Source organism: Lemur catta, chromosome 12 (genome assembly GCF_020740605.2).
Source record: "Lemur catta isolate mLemCat1 chromosome 12, mLemCat1.pri, whole genome shotgun sequence".
NCBI lineage: Eukaryota > Metazoa > Chordata > Mammalia > Primates > Lemuridae > Lemur > Lemur catta.
In genome coordinates, this window is record NC_059139.1 from 86,024,838 (window position 1) to 86,049,535 (window position 24,698).

Sequence of the window (24,698 nt, forward strand, 5' to 3'; positions counted from 1 at the left end):
CCTGCCTGTGTTTGGAACCAGCTGTAACTGGGATGTTTGTGCTGACCTCATCAGTGAAGGCTGGCTGCTTAGCAAATTTGGCCAACTCTAACCCAAACCAAATGAGTTTGTATATAGTATTTGGGTTGTATACCAGAAGACCAGATGATGGTCTTGCTCAGAAGGAGGAGTTTGCCAACGATGATGACCTCTTGTCTTCAAAAAGCAGGATGGTCTGATCTCACCCACTGATGTCCTCTAGGAGGCAGGCCATGTCTGAGTCATTTAATGCCTCTGTTGAAAGCAACAAGGCTTAGGAACAATCAGCAAAGTGCAATTTTCAAAATCTTAGACCCTCAGTATTGGTTAATGAGGTTTTCACAAATGTATTAAATTGATATATGTAGAATTTTCAGTGAAAGTCACTTGTGTTTTTGTCTCTGTTCCTCTTATCCAATTTCACCTAAACCCTCCCAGAAAAATGAGTTCCTTTTGTTATCAGTGCGACATTGTTATCAAAAAAGATTACACCAGTGTTTGCACAGAAATCTCAAAGGTCATTAATTATAAAGTTTCCAGTGATTTTTAAAACAATATGTTTTTATTAAGTCTTTTTTTAAAATGTTCATAGATTTAACAGTTTCTTTTATATTATTGGAGTTTCTACTGGGCTCTCATTAATAAGGTTAAAATTCACTTTGCCAGTTATCTTCTCTGATTATTGAGTTTTCTACTTCTCTTACTGAAGAACAAATTGCAAATATGGCATTCTAGTAATTTTTTTTTATTTGCATGGTTCTATTATATCATAAATCTTCATTAAAAACCTTTTTTTTCATGGTTTTATATAGAGATAGGAAAATTGGTCCTCACTACAAAAGAAGTTCCTGGAGCATTTTTGTTTGTTTGAGATTTCTAATAATCTTTAAAATTTTAGATTTTTCTTTCCCAGTATGAACCTTGTAAAAAGAATCAGGATTTTTAATCCTCACAGTTATTATACAAACCAAGAAAAAACAAATCATCACTTGTTGGCAAACAACATAACAGAAGACAGCTTTGGGTTTCTTGTATTAGTCCATTCATTCAACAAAATTTATTTTTTATCTTATGCAAATGAGTTATAGGCTACTTGAAACCACCTTGTTTTGCAAATAAATTTTGGGTTATCCATAGTCAATATACCATGGCACTAACCAAACAATGCATTAGAACCATAGACTCTTGAGAATTTTAACTAGGACAGTTCTGGAACCATCACCAGTTTTTAGTTACTCATGACCAGGAACACAGATTTGCCATCCACATGGGAAATCCTTTAACACAGACAAAGACAACATTGCCTAGCTCTACCTGCTTATGGTCCTGTTTATTACTATGACCAATCATATTGCCTCTGGTATTTTCAAAAGTATTTTTTCTCATTTGTTGGGTTAGTAATTGACATCAGTAGAATTTTAGAGCTGGAAGGAATTAATAATTATAACAGTGCAGATGAGTCTTCCAAAAACTATATGAGCAAAAATAGTCGGGACGGGGGGCACAAGCATACATGCTATGTGATTCCATTTATGTAAAGTTAACCAGACAGACCAACCTATTGTGTTGGGATTCAAGGCAGTGCTTACCCACTATTCAGGTAGTTGGGAGAGGGACACTGACTGGAACGGGGCAGGGGAGACATGGCTTTTAATTTGCGAAAATTCATTAAGCTGTACAATTATTATGATTTGTATACTTTTCTACAAAAAACTTAAAATAATATTAAAAGTTATAAGATAACTGGGCAAAAAAGACAGCCCCTGTAGTTCAGTCAGGGATTGCAGGGAGGGCCCAAGATGGGACTGGGGTGGGGGTGAGCCAGTATGGAAACCACAGGTCTAACCCCACCACTGGATTTTTGAGCTGAGGAAAGAAGAGCCCCTCCAGAGACTGATTTGCCCCAAATTACACAGCTATTTGATGACAACATTTATTAACTTATTTAATACTTATATATTGAGCACATACCATGTCCCAGACATGGTGCAGAATGCTGGAAGGAATACAGTAGGGACCCAGGCTGACCCAGCCAGACCCTGACCTCATAGAGTTTAGAATTCAGGTCTTCCAGCTGGTTCACTTACATGACCTGTCCGGCTCCAGTAGGCATTTGCGTTTGCACTTCCTTGATTCACATTAATCTTCCTGTTTCAGATACCAGATATTTCATTTTGTTGAGGCACAAACTGGACTTTCCTTCCTACTTCAACTTGTTGCAAGTTTCATTATGTTGAAGGAAAAGTGTTTTGAGAATTGAGTATAGTTTAATACTCTTTGTGAGAGACACTGGCCTTCCAGAGAGCCTGTGCTGAGAGCAGGAGAATTCTCCCTCAGTACTGCTCTGGGCTTGCAGGCTGGAGTGCCCATCATTTCTGTGCAGTGGACTCATTCACATCACTTGGCTCCCAGGCTTGTCATTTGAGCAGGCTCTCATCTGCATGTCAATGAGGCTTAAAGCCCGTGGAAAGAATTAACTGGCCTGGGATGTTTATGCAAACTTTTCAGCAAAGGCAATTGAAAGGAAAGTTGCCCTGACTGAGATGATTGTCTTGGAGCAGATATATAGTGAAGTAATCATGTTAATATTATGTGACTCGGGTTATATGATATTTTCAATGATCAGCCTAGTAGGAGTTTAAATATGAGCAAAAACACAAACTAATCAAAAACAGTAAATGAAACAACCCTTTTAAAGCAGATCAACTGGCCTTTTATTTATTTTTATACTTTTTATTCAGATTAAAGCATAGTATGAATTCAGATTTTCTTCAGAGTATATGAACCATGTTTTGTGTTGCATTTTTAAGCAACAATATTAATTTCAAGTTATATTTCTTTTCCTTTAGGACTAATTAAAGAAAATATGTTTGTTTTTCTAGGCATCGCTCCCAAATCTGCAAGTGCCAAGATATAAATTCTGGTTTTATGTTCCAAAAGAATGTTTAGGTTTTGAGATCATATAATCTTTCGTAAAAAAAATTTGTGTGTGAGAGGGTGCATGTGTTCTTTGTTCAAGAGTTTAGCCTCATACCATAAACATTTCTAGAGAGTTAAGCAAATTCTGTGCAAAGACTTTCCTGTTACTTGTCCACAGGTTATATAAACAAACATAACAAATTCAACTTAGATTTAAAACAGTATTTTAGGGGACATAAATTTAACAGGTTAAAACCCCTTGAAATTTGCATATTCCCTTTTGGTTTGTGTTAGTGTCCTTCCTATGTAGGATGACCTCCCCCAAAAATCTTATGAGAGAGCTTGATTTTCAAGTTTTTCAAACTGAAATGTGTTAATAGTAATATAAGATCCTTCATGACTTTCCTTCTGAGTAAAGTAGAAGCAACTCTGTGCCAGTAACCCTCATAAGGCAATTAGGTTATAAACTCAGTATATGAGGCAAAAATTATGTCTAGTCAAAACGACCCTTGAAAGCCTATTAAATTGCCCATAAAATCCACCTCCCTGTAAACCCAACACTGCCAGATTTTCTTCTAGCATTGGACATACCGTTTTGTCTTTGAGCATCAGATGAGGTAGGGCCATCTTGTAGGAAAAAGTACATTTTCCTTGAACACTAGAAAAGTACCTGGCATGGTAAGATCCCATACCGTGAAATCAGTGAAAACCAAATCAACAGAGGGAACAGCTGATTTGCTGTCTTACTCCCGTGTTTATTCTTAGGCGTAGACGCGTTGAGGGGAATGACGAGTAGAATTTCCCACACTAGGCCAGTTTTCCTTTCTTCCTCCCTGTCTCAGTATAGTTGGATTTCAGTTAAATGCACACATGCAGTGACAGCACTGTATCTGTGAAGCCCCTATGAAGTTTTTCCGCATGTAACACACCAGCATACAAGTCAGGAAATATGTTGTCAACTCTGAGGTTAAACACTTGAAAACACTTGTGATGAGAGAATTATGTGGTCTGTACCCCAACTCTCCTTTTAGATACCATCTGATTATGGTTTAGAATAACTTTTCTTGAAGGTGGATATCATTTATTCATTTTTAAATATATGTAGATTATATTTAACACTATGCCAAAGTGTAGTTTGGCAACAATATAATATTGCAAGAGTTAGTTTCTTGTAGTTAGTTGGATCTTTTAAAAGATCATTACCCAGTTTATATAAATTAAAGGAATTCTTTTCGATCAGACTGAACTAATTGGGCACATTATACCTAAAATTTTATTTATCCATACACACACATACATGCACACACATGTGCTCACATGCTTCCTAACGTATTTATAAGGGCTTTTCTGGTGTGACTGCTTCTGAGAATTTGAGCACCTTCTTTTTCTTGGTTCTCAGGTCAGTCCCTCCCTAGTGTCCAGTGGCATTGTCGCTGGGATAAGCTCCGCAGCTAACCTTGGACTCATCCTCAACTCCTCCCTTTCCTTCCTCACATGCACATATACTAGGGCTTTCTGGAAAGTATCGAGCCATTGTTAATATATTTTTCATATTACATGGCTGGGTACTTTCCAGACAGCCCTCGTATGCTTGCCGTATGTAGTCTGTCACCAAGGCCTGTTGACTGTACCCTCATAATACATTCTGAGTCCGCCCACTGACATTGCCCTGGGCTTCAGCCAGTGCAGCACCCTTCTAACTGGCTGCTGTTTTTACTCTCCTGTTCTTCCAGTCTAGTCCCCACCTAGCCCCTTGTCTGATCTTATTAAACATAAATCAGCTTGAAACTCTTCCACTTGAAACCTTTCACTGGCTTCCCTGTACATCAGAGTAAATTTCTAACTCCTTTCCATGGGTCATAGGGCCCAGGTCACTCCCATCTGTGCCCACCTCTGGCTGTCTCCTGATACTCTCCCATTCTCCTGCCCTCTCCCCTTCTTACTGTGTCTATCTGCTAAGCTCATGCCCACCATGAGCACCTTAGGACCTTCCAGTGCCCTCTACCTGTACTCTTCTTCCCCCTCATTTTTGCATGGCTTGGTCTCTTTTGTCAATCAGGTCTCTGCTCTAATGTCACCTCTTTAAAGAGGACTTTCTTAATCAACCATATTTAAGGGCACCCAATCTTCTCCCCTTCCTCCCCCAAGCCTAATTATTTTCTTTATTGCACTAATCCAAGCCTGAAAAGATTTTATATACTTATTTATTTATGTGTTTATTGTCTGATTAATCCATTAGAACTGTGCTACCCCATAGGGATAGCCACTAGCCACATGTGGCTATTTACACTTAAATAAAATAAAATGAAATAGTTTAAAATTCACTTCCTGAGTTGTACTAGGCACATTTCAAATGCTCCGTAGCTCCATGTGGCTAGTTGCTGCTATATTAGACAGCACAGATGCAGAACATTTCTGTGAGCCAGAAAGTTCTGCTGGACAGTGCTGCATCACAGTGTGAGTTCCAGGAGAGAGAGGGCCTCTTGGCCTGGTTCCCCGCTGACCATCCAGCGGCTGTGTCTGATACATGGTGCTCAGCGAGTATGAGTGGAATGGATGAGTCAATGAATGACCAAGAGCCTTATATTTTTCAGGAAGAATTGCCATCATCACTTTAATATTCATCTTACTCCTTCCATACTTCTCACATAGACTTAAACTCCAGGATTAAAGAAATAAAAATTTGTTTCTTAATGTATTATATAAAGGGAGACTTGGGAAAATATTTAATCTTGGTAATACCTTGATGGAATGGAAGGTAATGGAATACCTTCTAATGCCTCTGAATTTGCTGTCTTTCACCTCGTCTCCTAAGGGCCTCACTTTGGGAACTCTATGCTCTAAGTAAAGTCCTTATCTGACTTCCAGAAGAAAGGCACACTTTTCCTGGTCTGTTAGCATGATAAAGCCTTTTTCTCCCTTTATGTCCATAATGTATGCGCAGGTTTCTTCCTATTGATAACAGTAAGGCTGTACAGTTTCCAAAAATTAGAAATATGGAATGTTTGTGGCTGCAGGTTGTGCTATTTTTCTAAATTCACCTTGTGAAAAATCATGCTTTTAGAATGAATCTTGACAGTGTCTGAACTTGCAGCATCCTGTATCTTGCCGGACTGGAGAGGTCTGCTGCTGTGTGAGGATTGTGGCTGTGTTGATTAAAAACAGCACTTTCCCTCTGGCTTGCTTCAGAGCTAATACCCTTATAAATTGTTGCTATGAACTTTTGAACTCAGAGAAACTTCTGAATATATGTAATAAGAAGCAAGGTAATGCAGGGATGAGAATTTGTCTTCCCTGAAACAAATCATATATATTAAAAAATAAGTTTAATTCTTGGCTTTTTAATGATTTCTTATAATTTGATGTTTTAAATTAAATTATAATCTGGAACCTTTAAATATACTTCATATAAGGTTTTGAAAGAACAATTCTTCATATACAATTGTCTAGATAAGAAATTCCATAAAGTAGATATGAAAGTCACTTTCAATTAAGAATGGTTTCAAAAACAATAATTTGTCATTTTTAAGACAGATGAATAAATCATTTAAGCCCAGAATAATTTACTAAATCATGTTCTGAAGTATAGATTCTAGAAATTTATCAGATTTGAACTATCAAAATAATTCCAAAGCATTTATATTTTTAAGTTTCATGTCTAATTTCTTATTCCCTTGAGTAATATGATATTTTTAGACTGAATAAAACAAGTATAATTTGCAGATTCACTATGCCTTTCTCCAGAAAGTTTAATGAATTAGTGAACACTTTTATTTAATAAGATATTGTGAGATAGATATAATAACTATTGGTGGAAAGTTGTATTAATCTTAATTTTACTGGGAAAGGTAAAGTGTAATATGTCTTTAAAAGCTGAGTGCTAAGCAGTCCATGAATCTATAGGCTTAGAGATAAAGATCTTGTTCTCTAACACAACACCTTCAGTTTCCTCAAGAGCAGAATGTCATGCTGCAAGGATTCCTGTGCATGGAATCTGCTGTGGCCCAGAGAACCTGCTGGTTGTTAGGAGCCTCTTTATGCAGTCAGGGTTGATTAACCAGCACTTGCAGTGGGGCTCGCTCATACAGAAAAACATCGTTCCAGGGAGCACCTGAAACCACTTTCCCAGCATTCTTTTTTGGATTCTGTTAACATTTTGATGTCAGAATTGCTTTTGGCCCATTGAAACCTAAATATTTAGTAACATGGCCAGCCTTTCTGCTCAAAAGAATCTCCCACGACGAGCAAATACGTGAGAGTGCTTGGAAGTGCTTCAGATGTCTGCAGCCACACCAGTTGCACACAATGCCCGAAACCATGTCGGAGCTGGGGATTTTGTATTTTCCTCACAGGCTGTACAGCGTGCCCCGGAAACACGCTTCAGTTTCTCTCTTGCAGTGGATGGTAATGAATAGGGCTGTATTAACAACCGAACTGAAAACTCCTGATTCTGACCAACGCCAGCATCCAGTCCCACGTTTGCTGTCTTGTCAGCGTAAGGTGGAATGATTTTAGGCACATATTCATTGTAATCTTTTCTCTGACAGCTACTTGCTCTGTGAATTAATGGATGTCACTTAGCCTATGTCTCTGTCTTCCTATCTCTAAAATGGGTGTGATACTATCAACTTTGCAAGTCATTGTAAGTTTTAGAAGTTAGGCTTGTAAACTGGCTGGCACATGGTAGTTGCTCAAAAAGCAGTACTGTCTCTTCAGTGTCATGAAATTCATTAGCTGGAGCTCTGCTTGCAGATGAGGAGAACTCTGGTTTTTTGGACTATATTCACTTAGCACTTGGATTTTATTTTCTAATGTCCCCATGAAATGTCTCTAAGTATATTCCATGAGAAAAAGTACAATTATATATACCAGAGATCCTCATCATCTGTGAATAATCAGGAGAGGGGAAAAAAGACCACTTAAAAAATGAAGCCACTAAAAACTGGAACCATATTTTCATAGTAAATAGTAAAAAAAAATCTCTTAATTGGAACTTGTCTTGAAATATTAAACTAAAATTATGAAAATTAGTCCATTAATGCCTATATTTAATGAAATTTAAGTGAGATCTTTGGAATGAATTGGCAATCAAGTCATTCAACAAAATTATATAGTCATGTTATATGACGTCTTTCATTTTTGGCTTTACAGTACATAATGAGAGAGTCATTTTTGCAAAAAAAAAAAAAAGTCCTTGGGCTTTATCAACTTACCCAAAGTCCTCTCTTTATTTTTTTTTTCTTATGTTTTTTTCTTTTTCTTTGTCACAAAATCCTCATGTCTAACTCTCTTTATCTTTTGGTAGATCATTCTCTTGTGAACCATTTACTGCACCACTATCTTTGTTGTTGTCTTTCCAAAAGTATTAACTGCTCCAACTTTTCTAGTGGCCTAGTATGTATTTCACTTATTCAACATCACTTTCTGTGACTTGGTAAATCCTGCATCTTTTGCAAGCTTTGCAATTTCTCTTCCAACCTACTTGCATTGCATTTGTGTCATATTAAAGGAGGTTTTGAAACCTCCCAGAACCAGTAAGGTTCCAAAGATGTTGATTTAATGGATATAGAGAGAAACTACTTATAAGCTGGAATGTTTGAAGAGGTGTTTTTTTAAAACAGCCAATTCATGAATATTTTCATGTCATGATGACTTTTATATCCATATGCAACCTTGAAACTCCAGTTAGAAGTTGGATAATCAGGCCTTTCTGTGTGGAATTACTGTTATCCCCCAATGAAGAGCTACGTCACTGTCCTAAAGGTCCCCAAAATGATCATTTCCAGCATGTTTGCTCATGCTGTCCCCTAGGCTTCCAGAACGACTTCTCCATCAGCATGATTTGATCCTCTGCTTCCACATCACCACTTCCTAATGACAACTAGACACAGAAAAAAGGAGGAAATCTATGTCAGCACAATCACCTTTTAACTCTCTATAAAATTGGTCAGTAATGATTAGGAAAGAATGATTTATGTAACTTTTTACTCCTGAGGGATGGATTCAGTTTGGGGACAGGAAAAAGAGAAAGATGATGTATGTGAATATTCTAAATTTCAGCTGCAGAATCCGGATTTTCTAATCAATGCTGACCTGGGTACATTGAATAATTATGCTCATCTAATTAATGGGAATATTATAGTCAATCTATGATGAGAATAATAAAAACACTAACAACCAACATCGATTGAGCACTTACTTTATTCATCACTGTTCTAAGGACTTTGCCTATATTATCTTATTTAATCTTCACAGTACCCTCAAAGGTAAAAATGTGCCTATTTTGCAGATGAGGACACTGAGTCGCCATCTCTTAAATGCCTATGAATGGTGGGTGATGGAGTAGAAATCTCTCAAGAGTGTAGGATGAATGTGGATGTTTTTTCCCACTGAGGTACCAAAAAGAGAAAGATTGTTACTGTGGCTCACCACAGAGGGGGTATTGGGGATTTAGGAATCTGAGTGGTTTCTGACCCCAGGAATAGAGCAAATGGAAGTAATAATGGTGAAGAGCCACATGTTTTCTCTGTGAAGCTTGGAGCTATTCAGAGGATCTCTACAGTATTGGCTTGAAGAGAATTATAGTGGGTTTGAGAACAAGAAAAATTGAAGGCTTGTCAATAGAAATGCAATGTTTGAAGTCAGAGAATGCACAGGAATGTGTACTACTTACCAAGTGCAGAATCAGATTAACTGGGGGAGGAAGGAGCTAGAGAATGTCTACATTTCACTAGATAACAAGCCAGGAACTCAGTTGGAGTTTGACTGAATGAAGCAGAAGGTCCAACTGAGGCTGAACTGAGCATAAACCATGCTCAGTGGCCTTGGCAATGCCCCCCTTGATGATGACATTATGACAACAATACATGCAAATGAATTAAATAATGCAACAGCATGTGTTCCAGCCAGCATCACCTTGGGGGATGAAGGTTGAAAAGTTTAATAGGGGCTTGATTTCCAGACAAAAAATGCAATCAAAAGGAAAAAAATCTATGTTTAAAACATTGAGTTTGCAGGTATCATGGCTTCTGTTTTTCTCACTGACTTGATTGTACTCAGTGCCAATGATTCCAGTAGTTACATACCCATGTTGTCTTGTCTGTTCTACCAGTTGGCATTGCTCCCTGGAAGGGACTTGGACAGAAAGAGGCAGAACTCCTTCTCCAAAGGCCCTGTGTAAGGTGACTGGGATAGACCAAGGTCCTGGTGCCTGAGGTTGGCCCCTTTTGTCATATGGCACCTGGGCAAGTTAGGCCCAGGAGAAAGGAAAATGAGTGTAGAACTAGAAGTAAACACAAGTGTGTGTTAGGATCCAAAATAATTTAGATATTGAGGATAAAGTAAGAAAGAAAACAAAATCTTCATTTTCCACAGCACCAAGAACAGTGTTAGACACTGGTGAGGAGTTAAGAAAAACATCTCTTGATTGATTTGAAAATAATTTGAAACTGGGAAATTTCTTAAACGTATCACATTTAATGCATCTAAAAAGTAAGCATTTATTTTCAAGTTTTTATGGTTCAGATATTAGACATAGATGGGAGACTTTAGCTGGATATTCTAAAAATTGTGTAACTAACATTCTACTCTCTGACTCCATGAGATCAATTGCTTTAATATTTAACTGCCACATACGAGTGAGAACATGCAAGATTTATCATACTGTGCTTGGCTTATTTCACTTAATGTAATGTTCTCCAATTTCATTCATGTTGCTGCAAATAACAGATTTCATTTTGTGGCTAAAATAATATTCCATTGTGTCTATGTATCATATTTTCTCTATCCATGCATGCATTGATGAACACTTAGGATGATTCCAAATCTTGGCTATTGTGAATAGTGCTGCAATAAACATGGGAGTGCAGCTATTTTTTGATATACTAAATTGCCCTCCTTTGGATATATACCCAGCAGTGGGATTGCTGGGTCATAGGGTAGTTCTATTTTTAATTTTTTGAGGAAACTTTATACTGTTCTCCATAGTGGTTGCACTAATTTACATTCTCACCAACAGTGTATGAGGGTTCCCCTTTTTCCACATGCTTATCAGCATTCCATTATTACCTTTTTTAATAAAAGCCATTTTAACTGGAATGAGATGCTATCTCATTGTAGTTTTGATTTGCATTTTTCTAATGACTAATGATGTTGAGCATTTTCACATACCTGTTGGTCATTTGTGTGTCTTCTTTTGAGAAATATCTATTGAGATCCTTTGCCCATTTTTAATTGGATTATTTGATTTTTTTTCCTACTGAGTTGTTGGAGCTCCTTATATATTCTAGTTATTAATCCCTTGTGAGATGGGTAGTTTGCAAATATTTTCTCCCATTCTGTGGGTTGTCTCTTGACTTTGTTGATTGTTTCCTTTCCTATGCAGAAGCTTTTTAGCTTAATGTTATCCCATTTGTCCAATTTTGCTTTTGTTGCCTGTGCTTTGGGGGTATTACTCAAGAAGTCCTTTCCCAGACCAATGTCCTGAAGCATTTCCCCAATGTTTTCTTTTAGTAATTTCATAGTTTCAGTCTTAGATTTAAGTTTTTAATCTATTTTGATTTGATTTTTGTATATGGTGAGAGTTAGGGGTCTAGTTTCATTCTTCTGTATATGGATATCCAGTTTCTCCAGCACCATTTATTCAAGAGAAATTTATTTATTTACTGGCATCTTTGTTGAAGATAAGTTCACTGTAGATGTATGTATTTATTTCTGGGTTCTCTGTTCTATTCCATTGGTCTATGTGTCTTTTTTTATGCCAGTACCATGCTGTTTGGGGTTACTACAGCTGTATACAAAATTATACTACAGTATAATTTTAGGGCATGTAATATGATTCCTCCAATTCTGCTCTTTTTTTTTTTTTGAGACAGAGTCTCACTCTGTTGCCCTGGCTAGAGTGCTGTGGCATTAGCCTAGCTCACAGCAACCTCAAACTCCTGGGCTCAAATGATCCTTCTGCCTGAGCCTCCCGAATAGCTGGGACTACAGGCATGTGCCACCATGCCTGGCTAATTTTTTCCATATATTTTTAGTTGTCCAGCTAATTTCTTTCTATTTTTAGTAGAGACAGGGGTCTCTCTCTTGCTCAGGCTGGTCTAGAACACCTAAGCTTAAAGGATCCACCTGCCTCGGCCTCCCAGATTGCTAGGATTACAGGCATGAGCCACCGCACCCGGCCTCAATTCTGCTCTTTTTGCTCAGGATAGCTTTGGCTATTCTGGGTCTTTTGTGTCTCCATGTAAATTTTAGGATTGTTTTTTCTATTTCTGTGAAGAATATCATTAGTATTTTGATGGGGATTGCATTGAATCCGTACATTGCTTTGGGTGGTATGGACATTTTGAAAATACTGGTTCTTCCATATCTTTCCATTTTTTTGTGTGTGTTCTCTTCAATTTCTTTCGTCAATATTTTATAGTTTTTATTATAAAGATCTTTCACTTTTTTGGTTAAGTTTATTCCTAGGTATTTTATTTTATTTGTAGCTATTGTAAATGGGATCACTTTCTTGATTTCTTTTTCAGGTCTTTTTACTGTTGGCATATAGAAATGCTACTGATTTTTAGTGAATTAGGGTCAAGTCAGAATAAACAGAACCACTCTAAATATTTCAAAGAGAGGCAAATTAAAATAGAAAATTAGTTACTCCAATGCCAAAAGAGCTGAATCACCAAAATAAGCCAGATAAGGCAACACTGTGACTGTGGTCAAAAGAAAGAGATGTATTATCATCCACAAGTTAGGGCCTTACAAAGCTAGAATCATGCTGTAGCTGCCTTATGAGAGCTGATGACATATAGAAGACACTTCCTGTGGCAAGTCAAGTGTGTGTGTGAGAGAGTATGAAATCCTAACCACTAGACCACCAGGGAGCATTGTGTGTGTGTGTGTGTGTGTGTGTGTGTGTGTGAGAGAGAGAGAGAGAGAGAGAGAGAGAGAGAGAGAGAGAGAGAGAGACTAAGTCCCTTCTCCATGCCCAGTCTTCTGCCTGAGTATGCCATTGGCCTAACCTACCTGGAAGCCAGTTAACTGGCAATGGAGCTTAGGAAATACAGTTTCCTAAGAGAATAGACCTGGGAGTAACTAGGCAAATGATTGTACCATTCATTGGCAAGTGAAAAGCCAAAGGGGATTGGATGACTTGGTGTGGTCAGGAGAGCAGTATGACAGTATAAGCCAAAACACCAGGACAAGAAACAACATGAAATATATGCATAGAATATCCGTGTTATAAAAGTTTCCAGTGTGAGCCAGAGATTGATAGGAGCTGAAGAGTAGGCAGGCATGTGACATGGGAGGCTTCATGTGGCTTTTGCAGGAGGTGACCATTTCTCTATGGGCAGGGGAAAAACACTGAAGAGTTTTTCAGTAAGGAAGTAGCAATGGCATATTTGTATTTTAGGTCACTCTGACTGTTGTGTAGATTTAGAGAATGATTTGGAAGAAGCAAAAATCTACTAATTTCTTTGTCATTAGTCTTATCCTTATCAAATTCATTCAAACAAGGAGCAGTGAGAAGCAGCAGTAAGAAAATGGTAGGAAGGTTGAAAAGGATAAAAATTTAATTGACAGGATGATTGGATGTGCAGTAAGGGAGAAGGAGGGGCCAGGGATAACACCCAAGTCTCTGACCTTAGCTGAGCAGAGGACGGTGGTGTTTGCACTGGGGAGCCTGTGGGCCATCAGGTGGAGATACCAGGTATCAGCAGTTGAGTGAGAAAAGAAGTGGACCAAGACTTTTGACCATAGGAAACAAAAAAATATTTAGAGCCCTAAAAAAAAAAAAAGGAAAGAATGTCAGACAAGCCCAGGCATGGTTGGATTTAGTGAAAGTAGATGATCTTATTCTAGATCATTTTCAGAGGAAAAGGTAGAAGAAACTAAATTGTGCTGGGTAGGAAGTAAAAGGAAGATAAGAAGGTGGCAATGGTGAATATAGATACCTCTTCTGAGAGTTTGGGTGAGAGGGGAGAAAAGATGGATTGGAATCCAAATTGGAGTGGGTTTCATTTGTAGGGTTGGTGAGACTTGAGGATGCGCATGGTCAGGTGCAAAAAACCAGAGATGAGTTTAGTCTTTAGAGGTTATAGTAGAGATAGAGACCAAGGGCTCAGGGCTGGAGTCAGGCCTGGGGAAGCTTGGGAGAATTTCCCACAGCTGCTTGCCAAGGAACTGAGCTTATGCTGTAAAGACAGCACATTTAGCATTCCAGTCTTTGGCAAAGAGCCCATGTAACACCTTCCAGTTATAACCAGGAAGCACCTCTATTGTGTGTATGATTTTGGGAGATAAACGGTAGCAAAAACTAGCAGTTGTATAGCACTCTGTAACCTTCAAAATGGGTTCAGAGGTTACTTTTGTTTGTTTGTTTTTTAATAAATAGGGTCTTGCTCTGTTGCCCAGGGTGGAGTGCAGTGATGCCATCATAGCTTACTGCAGCCTCAAACTCCTGGGCTTAAGTGATCTTCCTGCCTCTGCCTCCTAAGTCTCTGGGATTACAGTTGTGAGCCACTGTGCTGAGCTCCAGAGTTTCATTTGAGCCCCATGATCACCTCATAGTTGTGTGTATGTAAACATACAAACACATACACATACATAAATACAAGTGTACACACACGTGTCTGTGTATATTTTGTTCTCTGAGAAACTTCTTGTTGGAAACCTGAGACACAGAACAGATAGGACTTGCTAAACCTTTCATAATCCACACGTGATTTAACCCAGATCTGCTGGCTTTGGAGTCCTAGGGCCATCTTTAACAGACTGTCATTCTGACAGATTGGCCTAGAGAGTGTCAGGTGTATAGACACTGTCCCCCCCCCCCCCACACTTTACTTCCTGGTTCACCAGGAGTTTCAGCCTCAGGTAGTCTGGGGGCCTCTCACCGGCACCTCTAGTGTTCTAGGTGGGAAGTGGTTTTCTTGAGCATCACAGAGTCCATCTTAGGGTGGGCGCTCCTCCCCTCCCAGCCCCCTGCGTGCCGACAGAAGGCTTCCCCGGCTTTTGCCCACAAAGCTGTCCTCTCTGGGGCTCTTCGTTTCCACACACAACAAGGAAAGGTGCCTCTCTGGAGTTCTCCTACTTGGCAGATATTTTCAACATGGCCTAGTACTCAAATCCTCTCATCTTTCTCTGCTACCAAATTTCATCCAGTTTTTGAATCCAGCATATCCAGAAATCACAAATTTCCCCCCATTTCTATTCAAGGCCCTGCCAACCCACTGCTTTGTGGAGCCACACAAACCTGGTGGGATTCCTGACTCAGTCACAGACCAGCTGGAACGAACTGAACAAGTCACTGAGCCTTGTTGAATCTAATAATACCTCATAGAGTTATTGTAAGGATTTCGAGAGGTAACGTATGTGAAGGATACAGCTCAGTGCCAGGCTTAATAAATCTTAGCTCCCTTCTCCCACCAGAGTGGCCTAGAGCTCTTCTCCACATTTCCCAGCACTTAGCACAGTAATATAATAAGCAACATTAGTATATCTGAAAGGCAGTTCCTAATTAATTGCTCTGGCCCCAGCCAGCCTGAAGTTCCTCTCCATTCACTTCTAGTTTCAGGTTGGGGGTTTTTAGTCCTACGCTGGCTGGTCACAAAATCACTGCCTCGGAGAGAATTGAAAATAACTTTAGGCAGCCATTGATCACACGATAAGAGATTTGGAAATTCCTTCCATTTTGTTCTATATAAAAATGCAAATATCAATTTGCTCCTGGCCAGTGAACAAATCAGAGTTTGAAGCAACGTGTTTCTGAGAGTCAGTGAATTATCACCCGCGGTCAGACGGCTCTGCTCTCAATAAGGCAAGCACTCCCCTGATGCTCGATACTGATCTGCATGAAAATAAATTAGTGCTCTCGTATAGGTTCAGACTCGGAATCAAGTTTCAAGCATCCCTTCTTAGAAGACATTTATTTATATTACATACTCAATTTAAAGGAGTAAATGCCCTTCCCTCAGCCTGCAAAGTTTGTTTATCTTAGCGCTACTGTGAGAACCCAATGGCCAAATGCAGGCAGTGCGTTTTATTTCTCCTCCGACCCCGCGTCCCATAAAGTAACAGCAGTCTCTAATCAAGAGGAACCCAACGTACTTTGAGATTTCCAGTCGAAATCCTTAATATTAGAACTACACATGTGCATTTGAGGAAGCCTAGATTGCCTTAAGCCACTCGGAAAGCATTCACATCTGAGCCACTTTATATGTGATTGCAAGTTAAAGTAAATTCTAAATAACTTTTAGCAGTTTGCGATTTGGGAAACAGCCTGGGCCATGTAAGTTCTCCCTTAGTTCTTTTTCTGTTAAATCTTATGCCAAAGTAAATGGAAGCTGCAGAGAACCTTTGAACTCCTCAGTTCTCAAAGGACCTTGGTGAAGTTAGATTGGCAGAGCCAATGTTTGGTTTTCAAAGGGAAATTTTTTTTGTTCCCCCTTCAAGTGTCCACATCACAGTCACCTTCCTTGGTGAAAGATGCAGTCTTGTTTCCTGGGCCCTCTTGCCCTGGGCCTCGTGTGTGCCTCTGAGACGGGGGCTTTCTGCTGCAAGGAGCCCATCAGTGGGCTCTCAGGGCTCCTCGGGGTTGGCATCCAGGTTTCTTAGCACCTCGGAGTCACAGTTCAGTCGGCTTTGTCTTTCCTCTTCCCTTTCCCCTTCCCAAGAGCTGCTGAATGCAAGAAGCCCGGAGTTCAGCACCACCTCCTAGAGTTCAATGCCACCTCTTCCTGCTGGTGAGGGCAAGTGGCTTTACTTCTCCAAGCTTCAGTTTCCTTTTCTGTGACCTGGAGATTAAAAATAGTACAGTAGATTTCAAAATAGCTAGAAGAGAAGAATTGTCATGTTCCTAACACAAAGAAAAGATAAGTATTTGTGATCCGTGATGGATACCCCAATTACCCTGATTTGATCCTTACACGTTGTATACAGGTATCAAAATACCACATGTACCCCCAGAATATGTACAACTATTATATAAAAAATGTATATGCCCCCAAAAAATAATGCAACCCATATGGACCTCTCTCCTCTGAACATTTTGTTCTTGTACTCATGACCACACAATTTATTATAATTGTATTATTTTTATTGATTATTAGTAAATATTATTTATTGACATATAAATATCACATTTATTATACATGTATATATGTAATGTAACATATATGGCATATATATTATATGCTAGCATGTTCTTACTACTAGATCTTATGCCTCTAGAAGGCCAATGGCTTACCCCCTGCGAATCATCCTTTGAGTCTGGGCTATCCAAGCTGGGCACATAGGGGTGGGGGGCGGGTGAGGAGGCAGAGCTCAGGCAGTAAATACAAGTGAAGCTTCCCTCACTCCCCTCCCCCCCGGCCTCCCACTGTGCACCTCCCCCCATCACCACCACCAAGTTTCATAGAAAACAATTTTTCCACGCATGGGAGGTGTGGCTGGGGTGTGCGACAAAGCTCTGTAGCCTGGGGATTAGGGGCCACAGATGTAGTTTTACAAATGTTCATACTTCTGTGTCCTACTATCTCCTGATTAACAAAGGAAAGTATTACTCATCAGTCAAGCAAACATCCACAAAAAATTAATTTTGTTCTGCTTATATTTTAATGTGTTCTGTTTCTCTAGTACAGAGATAACTTTGAAGGAAAAAATGGCACATATTTTTTGTAACTTTGCCCTAATACACGTTTGCTTATCTTTGAAAAACCAATGTTTGCGTAAGCTTTTGTTGGGGGGGAGTTTTACAAAACATGTTTTTACAGTTAGTTCTCCTATCATGTGTGTGAAAAATCAGTATTATTTGTGATAAATTGTTACTATTTGGGCATATTTGAAAAATAGCATCACATAAACAATTTCTTAATTCATTACTCCAAAATTAAAATCTCGAATTAAGGTGGGCCATATGTTGCCTGCCATTTAGAGTTATTCTCTTCTCTGCAGATTTACTTCAAGCAGTTATTGCCAGTGCAGGGGGTTCACTACTGCTGAAAACAGGCTTTTTCCATTTCAAGTTCATCCAAGCCCTGGACTGTGGGCTGATTCTGGTCTGTGGCCTGTTAAGAACCTGGCTGCGCATCACCGCCTCAGCTCCGGTGCCCCCACCTCCCGTGGAAAAATTGTCTCCCATGACACCAGTCCCTGGTGCCAAAAAGGTGGGAGGGGGGAGGCCACTGTTAGTACATCATCTTCAGCTGGTGTCCAGAATGCTTGGAGATCTTTGCCAGGTACAGAAGTGTAAACACCCACATTTATTATTATCATTGAAACAGAAGGAAGAAGGAAGGCTAATTGCCATTCAAAAATCTATATGACTGGTGTATTATAGACTAAAGGAAATGCTTCTAAAAGGAGTGCATTTGTGGGCTCTATATGTTGGAGGTGCCAATTGTAAATCATTAGGAGGCGATCAAGAAAAATCAACAGAAAATCTACAATCTGACAGCATGTGTGGAGAGGCAGTGGCTGAGAACCAGTGATTTTGGAATCGGTCATACCTGGCTTTGATTCCTGTTGCCATTAGTCAGTAGCTTTGAGCAATTTATTTTACTCTCTGGTCTTCTGTTTTCTTGTCAGTGGAACAAGAATGATATTAAGGATTAAATAAGATTACATTTGTGAAGCAAAACATCAACACAGGGTCTGGCTCAAGTTGGTGTTAAATAGCAGCCAATATGAGCTTTGTTATTGTGCTATTATTATTATCAGAAGCACAGGGACGCCTACTTGATTCATTATAATTGAGACTGAGACAATGGATGTTCTTAGGGAAGGAAACTGTGTGGGGCTACGTTGGCTAACTATCCTAGTAGCCAATTAGGGAAAAGGGGATTAATAGGAACTGTCACCCTCCAATCCTCGTGTCCCTCCTGCCCAACTTTTCTACCTGCTTACACCATAATAAACCTCTCATCTGACATGCAGCACTAGGAGTTTTCCATACCCTTACTGAAGACGTTGGTGGATACCAAATACTGACCTTATTTTTAGAGATTTGCTCAGGGAAATAGTGTCCGAATTTATAAAAGTATCTTCTTTCTCTCCCTCCCTTCCTTCCTCCTTGCTTCTTTATTCCAATCCCTGCTTTCTTCACAAGTATTTTCTATCTTCTTCATTTGCATTCCTAACAACCCCATGAGATCAGAATAGGTAATAGTATTGCTGCTTTGCAAAAGCGATAGAAAACTAGAAAACCACTCCACTTGCATAAATCTGTCCTCATTCTTAATGTGTCATTTTGTTATTTTGAATTCTTCATTGCTATGGAGACACCCCCTACTTCCTTAATTTTTTTCCATGAGTGGAATGGGGCAATTTCAATTTCTGGCCACCTTTTTTTTTTCTTTTTGCTGTCATAAACTTAATTTTATTCTCCCCCTATGGTTGTTGAAAACTGTATCATACTGTCCCTAGGAAATTGTATTATGGTTCTATAAATACATTTCTGAGAACTTTTAATTAAGTGATGACACCTAGAACTTTCTCATCATGGTTAAGTCCCTGGAGATGACACAACAGAATTCTCGCGGGAAGCAGTTCTGTTTTCAGCAGCTCACCACTTGAGTAAGCAGAATTCTGTTACAGACTTTGAACTGTTAGGGTGATACCAGTTGATGATCTTTGTAACAGATAGTGGATTTTTAAAAAACCCAAGTCTCCTCACTAAAGACCTCTTAAAAGTTTTCTGAAAGCCTAGTGACTTAAACTGAAGAGAAAAAGGCATTTGGGATAACCAGTGTGGCGTTTCCCATGAAGCCCTCTGCGGACATGCTGGAGATCATCGCCTGTACCGTCCTAATCCTCGTGAGTGTTGTCGGAAACACGTGTTTATTTTATTCCACAAGGAAGTGTATCACTGGACGTTTACAGACATCCTTTCTTCTAATTTTCAGTCTTATATTTGTCCACCTTATTAGAAACTTGGTGCTGAATGTCATGAAAATTGTTTACTCTTCTGGTATCACGTTGGATTCAGCTGGCTGCAAAGTTCTGCACTTCACAGCAGCCCTGACGGCTTCACTGGCCATCTGGTTCACCTTACACTTTGCATTGCTCTACCTCTGGAGGCTTTACCGAACTGTCCACCCCTTGAGTGAGGACCCAGGCCTGGACCAACAGAAACATTCCTTGAAGGGGGTTTCTGCACTCTGGGTGTCTGGTGTGGCAGTGGACATCCCCGTTTTAATTTATACTAGAAAACTGGAATTCGTCAATGCAGGAAATGATACAGACCCCTTGTCTACTAACAAGATTTACATGGATTGCCTAATGGACTTTGGAAACAAGCAGGTAGAGTTTTACTATGGGAAATTTGTTTTAGTTCTGATTGATATTCTTCCCTTAGCCACTTTAGTCTTTGTCTGTTTCTGGATGTCTTTCCTCCTTTCGGAGAGAAAGAAGATGACATATGGTGACATCTGGATTGGAGATGATGATTCAGAAATTGAAATCCTTAGAGGGGCCAAGTTCAGTATTTTATTAATGTTGCTGATCACTCCACTTTGGATTTCTCACTTTATCTTAGTCTATTTCTTAAAAGACTTGGCAGCATGTATTTTTATTCCAGCTGTTCTCACAGCCCTCTCTTCAGGCTTCTCTGCTCTCAGTCCTTTCCTGCTTATTTTAGTTAATTACAAAATGGAATTGGTGTTCTTCTGTGGCACCAAAGAGGAAAAACCCACACCACAGCCTACGAATGTTGCTCTTTCTCCATATGCTTAATGGCAAAGAACTCAATTTTAATCGCTGGAAAACAGGCCCTGTTATTGGAAGGTGCAGCTGAAGTCCTCGTAGCCCTCATCAACAGACAGTTTCTGAAAGGGCCTCTAGAAAATTGACTCCTCTCCAAAAATAGACTTCTGAGGAAACTGTACAAGAAGAAGATATATGAACACTAAGTTATTATAAGTTGAAGAAAAATAGTCATCATGACATTTGTTATTTAGGACAATATCAAGATTGTTAATGTAGAAATTCTAAAGCATCTCAACAATGATCACAGTCTGGAAATGAGCTCAACATAAATAATACATTAAGTATTTACTGTGCACAAGATGTTATGTTAAAAAACAACATATTGTTGAAACCGAGGATAACACTTCCTAGCTGAATTTTTAAAGGTACACATGAGTAATCTTATGTTTTCATCTTATGTTTTTCTTGAAATGCTTCCACACATATTGGAAGTGCATTAGGTAGGTGTACGGTGTTCAGTTTTTGCACTTTTATTAATAATAATAGTACTTCATCTAAGGTGGAAAGTAGATTTTGTTCATTGTCCTTATCCTAAGTGTCTTTAGTAAATTAGGGCTAAATGAAAGCACTGGATTAAAGAACTAGTACTTGCTAAGTCATACTCTATGTATATGTAGAGATGTGCAAATATTTGGTTGTTACAGACTTTCAGCCTACTATCCTTAATCATTTAAAGATATCAAACTATATACTATTTTCCTCATAAAAAGGACATTTATTTTATAGAGAATTTTGTTATTAAATTGGCACATTTACATATTGGAAAAATTTATATAACCTTCATTTCTGGATTTGGAATCAATAAAAATAAGCATGTTATAATTTTAATTAAAAATACATGGCCAGGTTTTTATTTTTCCCAGTTAGCCAGTTTAGCCATTTGGACTGCTTCTGATGCAATGAGTAATGATTTTAAATATCTATGCATATGTTTATGTAATTATTGAATTTTAAGCCAATTATTAGATTTTTGCATTTTTTAAATTTTTCTTCTGTATTAATAGACCCAGTATTTATTATAGCATAGTTCTAGTGAATGGATGTCCCCAAATTGAAATTCCTGCTGCACTGAAAATTATAAACCTGGATCTCATTAGCAGAAGAGACTTATAACATCTTTGTTGCCATGAAGTACTATAGAGAAGGAAATTTTAAAGTCACGAAGGCCCATATTCTGTAAAATTGTGGGCCAGTGACTGTCCCTTGTATAGCACAGGGAATTTTTTTAAAAAATGACAGACTTAAGACCTTCTAAGATTTCTGGGTGGTCTTCATGGGAAATGCACAGTTGAGTCCACTGAGGCAGTTTAATCAGAAGGGCACAAGGCATGGATCCTGTATAATGAAGTTAACATCTGGGAAGTTGAGGGATGTGGGGAAGAGGTCACCATCTTTTAATTAAGTGCAGATGTAGCCAGAGCTGGGAATAGCCATTGATCTTAGGTAGTGGTTCTCAAATGTGGTTCTGGGACAAGCAGAATCAGCATCACCTTGGAACTTATTAGAGATGCAAATTCTTGGGCCCCACCCCAGACCTATTGGATCAGAAACTCTGCGAGTTGGACCCAGCAGTCTGTTTTAATAAGCCTTCTGGGTGATTCTCATGCGTGCTATAGTTTGAGAACCACTAGTCTAGGATTGCTCCAAAGTTTAATCCCCACAAATGAGCATAATGAAACCAAGACAACTGACTCAAGATGTAGTCTTCAGTGCTCCCATGCGTGTTGCTTCTCTCTAAAATGACAATCAGGATTGTCATCTGTGCTCCATACATTCTCAATAATAATTGCCAAACAAATCTCCTGTAGAAATTGAATAATCTTTGAAAAATCAAAAATAAAGCATGACCACTTCAGGTGCGCCAAAAATTTGGAACTTGGATTTGGACAGTTTCCTGTACATAACTAAGTAAGGGATCCAGTTCCCAGATTGTTCCGTAGTTCCTTTCCAGAAGCCAGTACAAGATACGGTTGGCTTAAGCCCATGCTCAACTTCCCAGTGCTAGAAATGTTTTCTTTTTCCTCCCAGATATTTTCTTTTTGTTTGGATCTCATTAGGTCATAGTTTTGTCCTTGTGGAATTGATAAGTTTTCATCTACAACAGAGTATAAATCATATGCTCACTGAATGAACAACATCCTAGTTCTCTTTTTAAAATATTTTCACTTTTAACTCTTTTTCTGTCTCTCCTTTCCTCCCCCTTAACCTCCCCTTTTCAATCAAGTTCCTGGTGGGGTCAGGACGGCAAACGAAAAGAGGATAAGAGAGGTTCAACAGAGCATGGTAGCACCCTGAAGAGGGGTAAGAGTTGGTCAGGACTGTGTCAAGGTCCTGGTCTGGTTTCAGGAGTGTTTCCTAGGCCACCTCAGACCACGCAGAATCTTTTGAGCTGGAAGGTCATCTAAGCTTCCTTCACAATGCAGGATTCTGATGTTTCTCTATCAGAGGATCCCTCCAAACTTCTATTTCAGTTTCTTGCTGGGGTGGTCGTGATTTCACAAAGCAGCCCGTTAAAGCCCATTTGAAATGTCATTAGTAGGAAGTCTTTGCTGAGACTGACATCCCTTACACTTCCTCCAAGATTTACCCTGGGGTCAAATTCTCCTTTTACCTGCTGGATCTTTAGATTCTTAGAGAGAGAGAGAGAGAAGTGAGTTTTCTCTTTGGCAAGTTAGATAATTCTTTAACTGTTCTGCACTAGATGGAGTTTCCCAGGCACTGGCTGTCTTGGCTTCCTTACTCTGTCTTGGGACATTCCAGTTCACCTGTGGCCTTCTTAAGAAGGGGCGCCCAGAACTGAACACAACATAACTTTTGTGTGGACGTGTGTTTGCGTGTATTTTTTTTTCTGTTATATATTCTTTTGTCTTCTCTTGCACAGCTGCTGTGAGCATGGATTCTTTCCTTCTTCTGAAAAGAACTTTAAATGTTAAACTCATTTTAAATCACACACATATGCACACACAGATACAGATTAAAAAGTATATAAAATATATATATCCACTCTAGGCTTAAAAACTAAGGTCTTATCAAGCTCTAAAGTTGTAGTGTGAGTTCGTTTTCAGTATTTGGATTTCAGAAATCATGAAATGACACCCAAATCATTTGCAGGAATTTTAAACTATAAATCAGGGCTCAAAACTACAAAAGGACCAACCCTTTAGAGAGATTTGTCAGAGAAATCCTGATCTCTAGCATGAAGTTTTCTAGTACACTGCCATCTTCCTTGCCATTTTAATAAGACAAATGAGGCCAGGAGTTCAAGGCTAGCCTGAGCAAGAGCAAGACCCCATCTCTACAAAGAAGTAGAAAAATTAGCCAGATGTTGTGGTAGGCACCTGTAGTCCCAGCTACTCAGGAGGCTGAAGCAAGAGGATCACTTGAGCCCAAGAGTTTAAGGTTGCAGTGAGTTTTCTTTGAAGACAAAGTTGAAGTATTAAACCAACTGGCTATGAAATATAATGTTTTATAGACCAGTTCAGGGATACTTGTGGGTAAGTTATGTTAGGTACACAAAGGTCTATATACTTTTCTTTAATGATGATCATATCTACCATTTCTATTTAGATTCCGGTGGAAAGAAGAGTAATTCATTTGGAATTATGGTTCATGAACACCTGAGCAATACAATTCAGGATTAAGGATGTCTATGGAATTTTGACCTAAATGGTTCAAAGACATACACATGATTCAGAGCACTCCAGGGCAAATCGGAAGAGCTCTAGACCTGTTAGCAGAAAGTGATTTGTGATAACTGGCTTTGCTTCTACTTAGTAGTGCATAACCTCGGCCAGAATATTCCTGAGTTTTGCCATCTCTAATATAGGAAAGATATGATTGCAAATCACAAGTCATAATGTGTACCCTCTGCCTCCCTCACACAGTTGTAATAAATAAAATTAGATAAAAAAAATACTGAAGGTGATTTGAAAAAATAAAATGTTTGACACAAATACAGTGTTGCTTTACCATTGAGGTTTTGGCAAGTTGAAATAAGAAGGGAG

The 24,698-nt window shown here is 39.0% G+C and overlaps 2 protein-coding genes across 2 annotated transcripts in view; both read left to right on the forward strand.

Moving 5' to 3' along the window:
* The window catches only part of LOC123648042 (synuclein alpha interacting protein), a 145,093-nt gene that overhangs the window by 37,414 nt on the left and 82,981 nt on the right, over positions 1-24,698 (forward strand). The window lies entirely within an intron of this gene.
* LOC123648043 (olfactory receptor class A-like protein 1) lies at positions 19,690-20,661 on the forward strand. Its single transcript, XM_045565756.1, has one exon. It carries the CDS (start codon positions 19,690-19,692, stop codon positions 20,659-20,661), a length of 972 nt encoding a protein of 323 aa, XP_045421712.1.

Coding starts and splice junctions, on each gene's coding strand:
- LOC123648043 (XM_045565756.1), top strand. CDS start 19,690: ATGAAGCCCTCTGCGGACATGCTGGAGATCATCGCCTGTACCGTCCTA.